The sequence below is a fragment of the Melozone crissalis genome, unplaced genomic scaffold, assembly GCF_028551555.1.
Source record: "Melozone crissalis strain CALT ecotype California unplaced genomic scaffold, PUWL_Pcris_2 ptg000068l_1, whole genome shotgun sequence".
In the NCBI taxonomy this organism is placed as follows: domain Eukaryota; kingdom Metazoa; phylum Chordata; class Aves; order Passeriformes; family Passerellidae; genus Melozone; species Melozone crissalis.
In genome coordinates, this window is record NW_026535846.1 from 14,726,669 (window position 1) to 14,739,577 (window position 12,909).

Genomic DNA, 12,909 nt, shown 5'->3' on the forward strand with positions numbered 1-12,909 from the left:
CTCCCGCCCGCGGGGAGCGCGCCCCGGGTGCCGAGCGCGGCCGCCCCCGCCCGCCGGCGCAGGTGGCCCCGACCCCCCGGCTCGCACGTCACTTCCTCGCAAACTTTTCCCCGAGCTGCTGCCTCGGCTAAAGTTGCCGGCGGCGGCGGCGCCCGGGCCGGGAGGGCGCTGGGCCGGCCGGGCATGCCCGGCTCGCTGCGCGGGCCGCCCGCGGCAGCGCTAACGGAGCCATGGCCCGCAGCCTGGACGGCATCGACCTGGCGGCGCTGCGGGTAAGGACTGCGCCGGGGGAGCCTGCCCCGGGCTCGGGGCTGCCGGTCCCGCTGCTCGCTCCGCGGCGTGTGCGAGCCTCAGCCCCGTTATGCGCTGCCCGGAGCGGCTCCGTGTGCCGAGCCCGGCGGGGCGGCTGCCGGGACCGCGGCGCATCCGCGGCGGCGATAGCGGGGACGGCGGGCGGTGCTCCGTGCCCGCACACGCACCGAGATGCCCGGGGGCTCGGGGTGCAGCCCCAGGCTCTCCCGGTGCCGCTGTCCGGGGCTCTCCCGGTGCCGCTGCCCTGTCCGGAGCGGGGTCCCGCTGCTCTGCCCGGCTCGGAGCGCTGCACCGCGGAGCTCCTTCCCTGCCAGGATAGGGAATAATTCCTACCGACATCCCTAAAGATGTTGTGAGTGCTGTGAATACAAAACAAATGGGAAACGAGGAGCTTCTGGATGCGTGGCTGTTTGGCTTTTGTGGCCTTTTTGTTGTTATTGAAGTTTGAGATGTTTTATGCCCCCCTCCTTTCCCCAAGCTAAAACAGTCAGCATTTACGTAGTTTTGTGAATTTTTATTGTTATCCTCTTATGTTTTTAATGTAAGCCAAACTTTGGCCACGTTAAAAGCCGTGCTGTCAGTGTTTCACATCCGCAGAGCAGCGGCAGGGCTGTGTGTGATGGCCCGAGTTCCACTTGCCCTTTTTACACTGGAGCTGAGCACTGAGCACCCGTCCGACCCAGGCAGGGCTGCTGTGGAGTGCTCTCGACAGAAGAGGAGGGAAGAGTTCAGTTGTGGCAAGAAGCAGTCATCCCCAGACAGTGAAACCAAAGCAAGCCACTTGCTAAAAATATCAGGGAAAAAAGAAAGAGGGCTGGGAGCAGCCTGTGCGATGCTCACATGGCGAGGAGGGTGTTCCAGACTGGAGGCAGAAAGAGGAAAAGCAGCAGGGACAGTAAGGTTAGGAAGGATGGCAAAAGGCTCCTGGCTAAGCAAGCAGAAGTTTAGTCTGGCTCTGCTATGAGGTGTAAGGCAAAATAATGGAAGTTCTTCTTTAGGGCTTTAGCAGATGAATCTCATCTTCTTAAACAAATAAGGAAATAGTGTGAGTTTGAAAAGGAGTGATTCTGCAAAGCAGACAGCAGGCTTTGTGACAGAGCCATCTGATTCACAGCCTCCAAAGCTGAGAGCACTGTGAATTTCAGCCTGCACAGGAGAAGGGATGCATATCTTATTTTGGGAGAAACCCCTTGGAGCACAGCAGCAGCCTTAGTTTGGGGTTTGTGCTAAGTAGGAAATGGGAGGCAGGTGAGGCTGAGCTGTGGAAATGATTTGAAGACAGGTGCCTTGCCTTTGCTGTGTCTGAGGTGTTCGTGGGGCCAGTGGGAGCTGCCTGGTGCTGTGCTCCAGCCTCCCACAGTGTGAGTGGGGTCATTTTCAATCTGAGATTGCCTTGCTCCCCTCCAAATGGATGCTCACCAAGGCTCTCCCTTTCCCTGGAAAGAAAGGGGTCTGTGGATTCCTAACCCTGCTGGGTTCACCTGGGTAGTCAGAGGCTAAACATCCCTGAACTCTCTGCTGAGCTCCAGAGGCCCTGTGGAAGAACTTGTACTTCAGACACCTGGATCTTCTTTAGCTGCAGGGATGTGGAAAGTGCATTTTGGTCGTGCTGCTCTTCATTCTGCCTTGCAGAGGAGCTGGATGTGGCCTGGGTGCCTCTGGCCAGCAGCCTTGCTCTGCTTTCCGAGTGTGCTGCAGGGGACTGGAGGGAAATCAAGGTGGTCACCATATGTACAATGTGTGATGGCAATTAACCTCAGAGTGATGAATGTTCAGGTCAGAATTTTGGCATCTTTCGAAGGGAATCCAGCAGCTGGGCTGGTGAAGGGTTAGCTGGACCGTGGGCTTAGGTGGTAGCTGGGAGGAAGCACTACATCAACAATGATATGTGGCTCCAAGACAATTAGGAAGGTGGCCTGTTGTGAGCAATGCCAGCAAAAAATGCAGTGCTGATATCCAAGCAAACAAAGGCAGTCCAAGGAGCAGAGCCCAGATTAATATCCTTTATGACTCTTCACAAGGCTTGGTTCACTGTGGTGTCCTGATTAAAGAAGAGAGATGGCCAAGTATTTGGCTGCACTCAGACCTGTGAGGGCTTGAGGTGCTAATGCTCAATTTGCTAGCAAGGGCAGGATGGGATTTGCACTGTATTAACTTAAAAGCTAATGTTTATTTAGGTAATTGTTAGGGTCTTTCCTGGAGTGTCAGAATCCTTTAGAAGCAAACTATTAGTGTGCTGAATCAGAACTAAATATATTGAAAGAGGAAAGAGAAGCTAATTTTGAGGCACTTAAATTACTATAGTTGCATAATAAATAAGCTTAGAGAAGAGTGAAGACAGCACACAGTTAAGTGAGAGAGGCAGTTGGAAAGTCCAAGTTGAAAATGCAGTTTGGGTTCCCCTGGGTTTCTGTGCACTGTGGGCACTTGTTAATTCAGCAAAGCTGCTTTCTGCAGGACAGGTGTGAATTAGGGTGCTGCTCATGCTTCCATGGAGCGCAGTAGATTCTGTGCATGGAAGCCCTTACTGGGAGGGTTCCTTAGAGAGCTGCTGTGAGTTTCACTGCCTGGACCATGCCCACAGCACAGCTCTGTGCAGGGGTTTTGTGCCACCCACCAGTTGCTTTAGCAGTAGCAATGGTTTATTTGCTGCCTTCAGCCCCACTGAAGTAAAGCATTTCTTTATATCCAGACTAGTCAAAACATGAAATGAGAAGAAAGCAAAGAAAACTGCAGTGAAATCCAGTCTTGTAGGCATTCTTATGCCTGTCCTTAAATCCATGTGTGAGTGTTCCCATTGATTTCCTTTTCAGTGAGGGCTTTTGGAATTGGGGTTTAAGTCTAGAGGGCTTACTGCCTTGTTTTAAAATAAGTGACAGGTAATAAAAAGACACAGACTGACCTGCATGGGTCAGAACTCATCTTGATCTGATTTGTGCATTGCTTTTTTTAAGAAAAGAAAAAGTCTTGTAAGATTGACAGTCCAAGAAGTTTAAGATTAAAACTCATTTAACTTAAAACCAAATGAACTCATTAAGGCTTTCAGTTATGGAAGTCTGGGCTGTGTTGCTCTGAAAGCTCTTGGCATTTACCATGACAATTGTGCCAATAAAGGTGGAATCTGCTCAGAAATAAAGCCTGTGTGGTTCCACTGGGATTTTGCCAAGGTAAACATTTCTGTATCCAATATGAAGAAAGAATTGCTTATGTTAAAAGATTAACATATAAGTGGAGTGGAGAATAGTTTGATACTTCTAAATAAAAGGATGTTTTGCAACCAGGGGCACAGCAATTGTACTTCTGAGATAATGTTTTTCTGTATCACATCCCTCAGCAGTACCAACAGGCAGTAACTGACATGATGGATTGCTGAAACAGATGTGGTAAAACTGACACATGGAGTTAATAATATTTTATATAGCATATATCACTCTCAGTGATACCATGGCAAGAAATGAGCTGAGTGATAAATGGCTTAGCCAGAAACCAAGAAATGATCTCTTGAGTTCTTAATGGTTTTAAATAAATCCCTCAAGTGAGTTTTAACTGAACACCAGATTTTTTGATGTACTCAGTGGTTCAGGAATGAGCACTGCCCATGCCTTGCAGCAAGAGGCTTCCCTGTCCCTGAGGGGTTGCAGCCCTGCTGCAGTGTTGGTGTCACAGCAGCTGTGCTGTAGCACAGGGGTAGATGATGGTTCATGTGGAATGGTGGACTGATCACCTGATTCATTAATCTCTTATGTAAATTAACAGCAATCTAGTTTGGGTTCAAAGCCAAGAGTTCAATGCCTCGGTCAAATTCACTTTGTTGCGTTTGCAGAGCAGGAGAGTTGAGTGTTCTCAGCCTGCCTGTGAGTTAAGGTTGCCTGGTTTGGTACATTTCCCTTCACTAAGGTAACTGGGCTCAGGTCCTTTATAGTGTAATTTTTTCAATTCTGCTCTTTAGGTTTTTCCTTTGTTGCATTGCTCATACCAAGTGTTTCACAGCAGCTCAGCCTCCAGGTTAGCTCAGTGTGGTAAGGCTCAGGAACCTGGAGTTTCTAGTATTTTTCACACACCTTCATTTATTTGTGGTATTTGCTGTGGAACCATCCTGCCAATCTTCACCAAGTTGTTTTGTATACAGAATTTTGTGAAACTTGACTGAAAACATAAATATTAGTGCATTTCTTACCCCATGATTTGGCAATTTCCCCTTTAGTGTGTAACATATTAGGAGATGGGCCTCAGATATTTCATTTTGGTGGTGTACAATTAGTTTCTGCTATGAAGTGGTTGCTCTAATCCAAATAATGTTATTTCTTCTGCTTTTTGCAGGACCCTGCGGGAATATTTGAGCTGGTGCAGGTTGTTGGAAATGGGACATATGGACAAGTCTACAAGGTTTGGATCCCCCTTTAATTTAGGATGCTGCTCTTGATAAAGCTCTATTACCTAAAGCAGAAGTGAGCACCATTTAAGAAAGTGGACAATTCCAGTAACAGCCTGGTTTGTCTTGCTCTCTTTTCTGCATAAGCAAAATGTACTACCTGTGAAATTCCATGGCCTTTCCCTCTGTCCTGTTTTCATGTCTCTTGGCTGCCACAGGTCACATAAGCATCTTTTGTACTGACTTCCGTCTGCTCTGTTCTTATTTTCTCTTTTTCACAATTATTTAAAAGGTGTCTGGCAGAAATTTACACCAATGATGGCTAAATTTGGCCTGGGTTGGGTGAAGTTCAAAACTTAGCCAGCAAGGTGTCAATTAGCCCTGCTCTGCAGGAGGCAATGAAATCTTTGATTTCTGTCATTACTGTCACATTGCTTTGTCCCTGTGGTGTCAAAGCAGAACCCACAAACAGCACAGCACTCTGTGCACCATGCACAGCTTACTTTAGTTACAACAACAAGCCTAGGAAAGTGTTCTTTCACTGTGAAGCTTTCCCTAAAAGTGATTTAAGAAGAGGAAATAGCTGTGATTAAATAGAGAACCAGGTTCCCATTTAGAGAAGGAAGGCAGAGGAAGGAGAAGGCCATGCTGAGCCCTTGGAGGTGCCTCAGAAGAGCAGAGGTGCTGGGATAAATCTGTCTGGTGCTGCTTCTCCCCCAGGTCCCACTGCTGGCCCTGCTTGGCAAGTCCTGTGTGTGTGCAGGCTCTTTGTGCTTTTTTCCCTCTGTGGGTCCTGGAGCAGCAATGCAGAGCTGTTCTCCTTTCCCCAGGGCACTGAATGCATGCTGCACTTTGGTGTCCATCCTCTGGTGTGGATATGATCTGCTGTAATCACATTTTACTTTCCCTTTGAATCTGTATGTTCTGGAAGAAGCTTTACAGGAGCAATCATGGGGAGTGTCTCTTTTCCATGCTACCATTTTTAAAATTATTATTATTTTTATATCAGAAGCAGGATCTTCTGTAACTCTTTGTGGTGGTGAAGTCTTTGTTGTTTCTGAGATTGTCATCCAGATATACTGCTTTTAATGCCACTGAATCAAAAATACATGCTCAGGGGTTCACATGGACAGATTAGAAGCCAAGAGAGGTTTAGAGGTGCTGTTGATTTTTACCTGTGAAAAGATCCCAAACATCCTGAATGTTCTGTGAAATAGTTGATTTTCTTTTTCTATCTGGATTTATTTTATATTGGGAAAGAAAAGCTTCAATCTAGTAATCTTTTATGAATGCTGAGTATGAATCAGCTGCTTAATCATGGCAGAGGCAGGAAGGAGCAACATAGTTTGCTTCTCTGCTGCAAAAGAAAATGTTTTGAGCCATCATGTAGCTCATTAGAATGTTAGTTGCCAAAATGTGCAAGAAATATTGACAGTGGCAATTTAAAATTGCACCCAAAGGCTGCTTTTCACCAGGCATGCCAGAGAGCAGGCTCTGACAGCTCTGGGGGTGGGGTGGTTTCAGTCCCTGCTCGTTCTGCACTGGGGCTGGCTGGAACATCTGAGGAAGGCACTGGGAGAAGGGGTCTCAGAGGGCTGGGGGGAGCTTTGTGCTCATGAATCCTGCCCTGGAGGAGTGAGGGGCTGTGTGGGACCCCAGCTGAGGTGAAAGAAATGGTTAAACTTTGTTCTGACAGCAGTGTGGGCAGCGGGGGTTGTGCTGGGGATGGAGCAGCTCTTGGTGGGATCGTGGTGGTGGCAGCTGCTGTTGAAGGAGCTGGTGGTGACAGCCAGGCTGGCCAGATGCAGAATGCACATTCCACACTCAGCAGGCAGCTCTGTCACTGCTGTGGAGGATTTTCACCCAGCCCAAAGGCTCAGTGTGTTTGGAATCCTCCTGCAGACCCTCAGGTGTTTTGTGCCTGGTGGCATCTCCCTGGTGCTGGCCTTGCACCCACAGCAAAGGAGTTTTCTCAGGAGGAGGGCAGCTGCAATGGAGCACTGCTTCTGCAGCTCTGGCCATGAGAAGTGAGGCTCATACTCACTTTTTAACTTTTGTATACTCTGTCCTCTGATCTATAAAATGCTACAACAGACAGAATGAACAAATGGAATTCTGGAATAATTTTGCAGTTTGTGAAGTATAAGCTTATGATTATAAATATTTAAGTTATAAAGTAGTCTCTGTTATCCATATACTTTACTCATATCATTACAGCATGTTTTTATTCTCCTGAGGTGTTAGATTCTTCCATACATTCAGAAACCACACATAGTAATTTGCACATAATCAAAGAAAAGCTTATTTCAGGCTAAATAACTTATATTCAGGATTACTAAATTGCTTTGTTGACCGTGAAGATGATTCATATTTTAATATATGCAACTCTATAAAATGAAAATAAAATTTTGAGGATTCATCATTAGATTTAGAAAACCATGTTTAACAGATTTATTGAAGGAGAATATTATTCATACTGAATTATTCCAGTTCTAGTTCAGGGTCTTTTAAAATGAAATGGAAAGGTATGAATTGTACACATAACAATGCTAGAGCTGAGTAGAAATATTATAAAGATTTGTGTAGAATAGCTGACTAAATGCCAGCAGATTTTTTTTGACAGCTTATGAAGTAGTAGGACATAAATATGCCAGAACTGGCAACTTCAACCTTTGCAAAGTGTGAATTAGATGGGAAAAAAAAAAATCCAATGGTAACCAGAATTCATGAGGCTTAGGCTTCATTATCTCTTGAAATTACAGGTGAGTTTTTCAGGTAATTCCTGGTTTCCGTGTGCTGGAATCTGAAGAACAATCCCATGTAAGAGGTGATTCAGAATAATGCCATGGCAGGTGGTAGCACAGTCCTACTTGACAGAAGGAAGAACTGGAAGTAGTTGGAAACTGCATTTGCTGGTGGTTGGGAATTGGGAGTATTCACTCTTCCCTGCCTTTGTCTTCTCAGTGCCGAGGAGCTGAAGGTCAGGCTGTGTCCAGTCTCTGCACCGTCTCCACTGAATGCATTTGGGAAAGAGAACTTTCTGAACATCCCATGCACTATTCTGGCAAGATCTGTCCATCCTCCTGTGTGCTCTTGGGGCCAGGGATGAAAATGGGTGTGCAGGGCATCAGCAGTTGCTCTCCAAATATAGCCCAGCATTTCTGAGGGTTTCCAGAGCTGCTGGTCATTGAGGACCCTCAGAGAGCAGAGCAGTGTTTGGTGTCATGTAACTGCCAGTGTCATCTGGGAGGAAGTGAGGAGGCTGAAGGTGTCCCTGGGATGTGCTGGGCCATGGCACTGTGTGAGTTCTGTGCCTGCTCCCATTCCCTGCAGGATTTTCCTGTGTGGGCTCTGGGGTGCTGGCTGGGGCTGGTCCCTCACCCCTGATGCTCAGCAGCTCTGTGCTGGTCTGTGCCTGTCTGTTCAGCAAGAACTAAACTCTAAGTTTGGGGGAAGTGAAATATTTTTTCCAAAGACTTCTGCTGTTAGTTTCATAATCTTTGATGGGAAGTGTTTCTTCCATAGAAGCCTCTTAGTGCATTGTCTATGTTCCAATTTTCAATGCAGGGTCATTTTTCTGTTGAGTAAACGGGGAAAGAGAGATATGAGGGCAGCTGAAGGGGTTGCCATTTTTGAAGTGTTTGGGTCACACAGTTCTTCCTGAGCTCTGGAGGAGGCTGTGAGACTCTGACAGTTGTCAGGATGAAGAGGAATTGTTCCTAATCCTTCTCATTCAGCCATGCTCTGAGAGTCCTCATCCTTCTGAAGCTTTAGTGAGGTCAGCAATGGTGTTCTGATAACCAAGAGGCACCTGACTGGGGCTTTTGTCTTCTTTAGTTTTTGGTGATGTGGATTAGCCTTCTCCTGGGCTTGCCAGTTTTCAGTGGCCTAGGCAAAGAGAGGCCATTGTCTTTGGGTAGTTCCAGGGGCTGATGTTTTTTGGCACATGATTTGGAGGCTGGTGATAAACCCTGACAGATTTGCAGCTGCAGTGTGCAAAATGGTTTTATCTGTAGTGGAGTCTGAGGGCCCAAGGAGCTTGAGAGAGGTGCTGTGGTTTGGGGCTGAGTGTCAGAAGGGAAGATGTGGATTCCCAGCAATGCAGCTGATGGAGGAGCAGCAGTGCTGCTGCTGAGGCTGAGCAGGCTGGAAGCAGCCCTGCCTTCCTGCAGGCGCTCTGCAGAGCCAATATTTTTGTTTTTCTGTGGTCACATAAGACTCAGGATACAAAAAGGAAGCAGGCCTGAGTAAGGAAGTGTATGGGGTTTTGGTTTTTTTGTTTTTGTTATTTTTTAACACAGTTGCTTCTTGGCATTGAATTTTGTTTCAATCGCTGACATGAGTTAAGAGTTACTTTGCTGCTGATGTGGAATGGCAGGAGGGCAGCAAAACACAAATACAATGTTTCAGTTCATCTTAATTTGAAAGTCTGTTAAGTTCTTGGTATTCCATGCTGCCGAATGACTGGCTGCTGTAATTGAGTTGGGAGTGGTGAGGGAAGGAACATGGGGGTTTTTGAGACTGGGCAGTGTGTGGAATCACCAGACCATGCTGTTATGGAGTGTTATATCTGTGGAGTGTATTGTTAACCATAATTAATGGTAGCACATGGACGGGCTAAATGTAAGAAACATTACAATTACGTTCAGTATAATCCAGATAGTAAATGTGTATAAGCTGAAAATTTTTAAACCATGCCTTCTGTGAGTGGATCAGCAATAGCCACTTTCCAGAGATTGTGTCTTGGGGCTGAAATGCAATTTCAGAGTCTCCAGAGTGCTGCAGAGATGTTAAAAATGACACATAATCTCAGGTTGTTTCGTTGTCATTTGTGGCGAGTCACAGTTTTCAAGCTAATCTTAGTCTTCAAGGCACTGAGATTTTGAGAAGTGAAGAAAGGAAATCAGTTGTACTCTATAGAAATGACAAAGTGCTACTCTCTGTTTCACTAGCAGTTGATAAAAGTACTTGTTTGTCTATCTGTTTATTTTGGTTTTCAGTTGTGATGCCTTTTTCTTGGCCCTAAAATTAAAATTACACATGGTAGATCATGTTTACAATTCTATAATTAAAATTTAAAATTTATAATTGCACATTAGCATATCTAATGAAGCTGTCCCAATGAGAGGCTTGAATTAATAGTGTGAAATGTCAAAGTATTCGCCCCCAGACAGTCTAATCCTACTTTGCAGGATGTGTTCTAGAGGCAGCCTTGGTTTCTCAGGATGGTGTGGGGCTCTCCAGCTGTGGGACCTTGGGATGTTTGGTCTCCTGGCCTAGAAGAGAATACCAGGCTTAAAGAATTCAGATTATGCATGCTAAGGGTATGAGAATACATAAAAGGTGTAGAAAAAAAAAGGCAAGACCCATCATGGCAGCAGTAGAAGAACTGATTATCTTGTCCACATGAAACTGTCTTGGTTAATGCAAACTAACTTTTAGCAGAAGGCGGGACCTTGTGTTCCCAGAGGTCTTTTCCAATCTCAGTTTTGAGTTGAAGACATACCCACTATCAACCCAGCCTATTAGGGTGTGAATTACGAACTTGGAGGATACAAAAACCCCCACCTCTATATATATATATTTATATAACAGGTAGTTTATGGTGTGTATTCAGTTGTCAGAGTCAGGAGCATTTTTGTGCTGGGGTTTTTAGGGATTTGGTGCTGTTTGGTTTTTTTTTTAATCTTGCCTTCCCTGCCTATTTGCATGACAGGGCCAAACTATATTCAGCACTGGATTTTAAAATAATGGATCAAACATGCGAAATTAATTAGCAAATTGTGAAGTCCTGGTTCTAGTTAGTGAATATTTCAGAGGAACTCGATTAAGATTCTTAGGAGCCAAACTAGTTTATCAAAAATAGAAGAGCAAGGATGTGAAAAAAACCTCTCAGCTGTGGAGTGCCTCTATACAATAAAGGCTGTGGCTGAACAGAGCAATGTACAATAATTAGATGTGCCATTAGAGAGTAGTAAAATCCTTGCAAATAATTTGTTTTCAGGCCTCCTGCTTTCAGCTCCTCCATGTTTTGGACCTAAAAGTCCATGTGGGAGAGTACAGTGCATTTTCATCCTAAACTGTTGGCGTTTTGAGCTCATGTTGCATAACCCTTCAGGTTTTGTCACTGGGTCGTACTATTTTGAAGGTAAGAGAATGTGCTAAAAATGCACTGCTGGTAATGTGAGCATGGTGGGAAGTAGTTCAAGCTCTTAATTCCCTGCTCAAGCACTTTGCTGTGCTTTGAGCACCTCTCCAGTGACATTGATTTCAGCAATCCTGACTGCTCAGTGGCATCCAGGTTCACACCAATGTGCAGATCCATCAGTGTGACCAGTGCTCTGTGGGCCTGAGCTCTGCAGAATCTGACCCATCAGAACTATTTACATTGCATATGATATATGAATTTGGGGAACTTGGGGGAAAAATTGTAATTGTCTATTTGCACTACAGAAGGCCATGGCTCTGACAGTTAATGAGTGAATGGCATGACATTACTTAATTTTAAACAGCAGAAAAATCTGTTGTGCTGTTTGCAGATGTTTGAGCTGATTCCCATGCCAGGTTAGCTCTAGTAACTACATTTCACAGTGAACTGCAGGATTTTAGAGCCTAGTGAGGACATGTCACCTTATCTCTGTTATCTCTTATTTCTTAGAGCTCCTTATGAATTGTACTTTCCAGGCCTGCTTTAATGTCCTGAAGAGTGCATGTGTGTTTCTTTGAAAGTTCTTCTTTGGTACCTCTGGGCAATAGCTAATAAAGTATAATAGAGGGAACAACAAATCAGTTGGTTTCCTAAAACAAACCAAGGAACTACTTTTCAGCTGTTTGTAGTATACTTTTTATTTTTCAGAGTCCTTGTGTATTATAAGTCTGCCCTTGTAGCCTTCTGAACCTTGGTGGAATTCCTGAAAGGTTTCAAGGTTTGCTTTAGAAGCACCTTCTCAAAGACCATTTATTCCCCATCCCCTACTTCCTACCCTTGAAAACACTGAATTTCAGTAACTTTTGAGATCTTACAAGTGAGCAGTCCAGGAGACACACTTGCAGCAAGCTGTGCCCTTTTCAGTGTCCTGCATAAATGATGTTATTAGTCCTGTGCAGCAGCTGGGTGTGGTTTGGGCAGCACCCTTGGGAGCCCCCAGATTGTGAAAAATGCACTTTTTGATAAAGACAAGAGAGGGGCTGGTGTGGGCAGCTGTGGCTCTGGGGATCTTGCTTCTCCTCTTGCCTCTGCCTCCCACAATGGCTAAAAACCATGAATTTGCTGGAAGTGGAGCTGTTTGTGTGAGCGTAGCTGTGAAAATGAGGCAGCCCTTGGTCTTGTGCAGCACTTTGGGATTGTGGTTGGGAGGAATCAGTGTGCTCATGGAGGTGATCTGTGAAAATTGCTGAGCAGCCACTTCCTGAGCAGCTTGCTGTTTGAAAACAGCTTCACTTCAACCCAAACATGGGGGCAAGAGAAACCAGAGTGGGAAAATTTCAAGAAATGAGTTAGCTTTCGTTTCCAAACTTTGCATCAGAAATGTCAAAACATTACATTTGAACATACATTTGAATTCAGCAGGATGTTTAATAGATTGGGGGGAAAAAAGGTACAGTCATACTGAAATAATCTGGCATGAAAAAATGAATTGTGAATATTAATGTGAATTATTCTGGTTTTATATTCTGAGAGGAGTGTTTGCAACCAAAAGCGAGACCAGTTGGCAAAATATTGACATTTTGTTGGTGTTTACTGAAGACTGGAATTTACTAAATTCTGTTTTCTGACTATGTGGTTGCTCCATCTGATATGAGCTTTTCAATGCAATTTTTTCTGGTATCTCTATTGTTAAAAATGGAAATATTTAGAGGAAAAGGTCATAAGAGAAATGTGTGATGGCCTTCTGAAAAGAAAATTCCTCAAGTTCAGTAAAATGTAGATATCTTTCTTATTTAGTATGCTGAATTTGGCAAGGCATTTCCCCAGTATTTAAAAATAACAAAAGAGTAACCAGTTTACTAATTATTTCTGTTGCAGTAGATTTGTCTACTTCTGTTTTACTCTTGGCTTTAAACCTGTGAACAATTATACTAAAATATGCAACAAAACCATCATGAAATAAATATGCATATGACTTAGATAATGGATTCTCAAATGTATTATTTACACAGATTTTTCATTATGTTGTCTTGTTATATGGAAAGAGGAAAGAGGCGGAAAAAAATAATATTTGTTT

General features: G+C 44.6%; 1 protein-coding gene across 2 annotated transcripts in view; it reads left to right on the forward strand.

Moving 5' to 3' along the window:
* The first annotated feature begins 224 nt into the window (after window positions 1-224).
* The window catches only part of LOC128945704 (mitogen-activated protein kinase kinase kinase kinase 4-like), an 85,680-nt gene continuing 72,995 nt past the window's right edge, over window positions 225-12,909 (forward strand). Inside the window, exons 1-2 of one of the 2 annotated variants that reach the window (XM_054289522.1) lie at window positions 225-272; window positions 4,633-4,698. In XM_054289522.1, the coding sequence (XP_054145497.1) occupies window positions 231-272; window positions 4,633-4,698 (108 nt within the window). In that variant the 5' untranslated portion in view covers window positions 225-230. Of the gene's footprint in view, window positions 273-4,632; window positions 4,699-12,909 lie in introns of those variants that run through there. The other variant, XM_054289521.1, reaches the window with a different exon arrangement.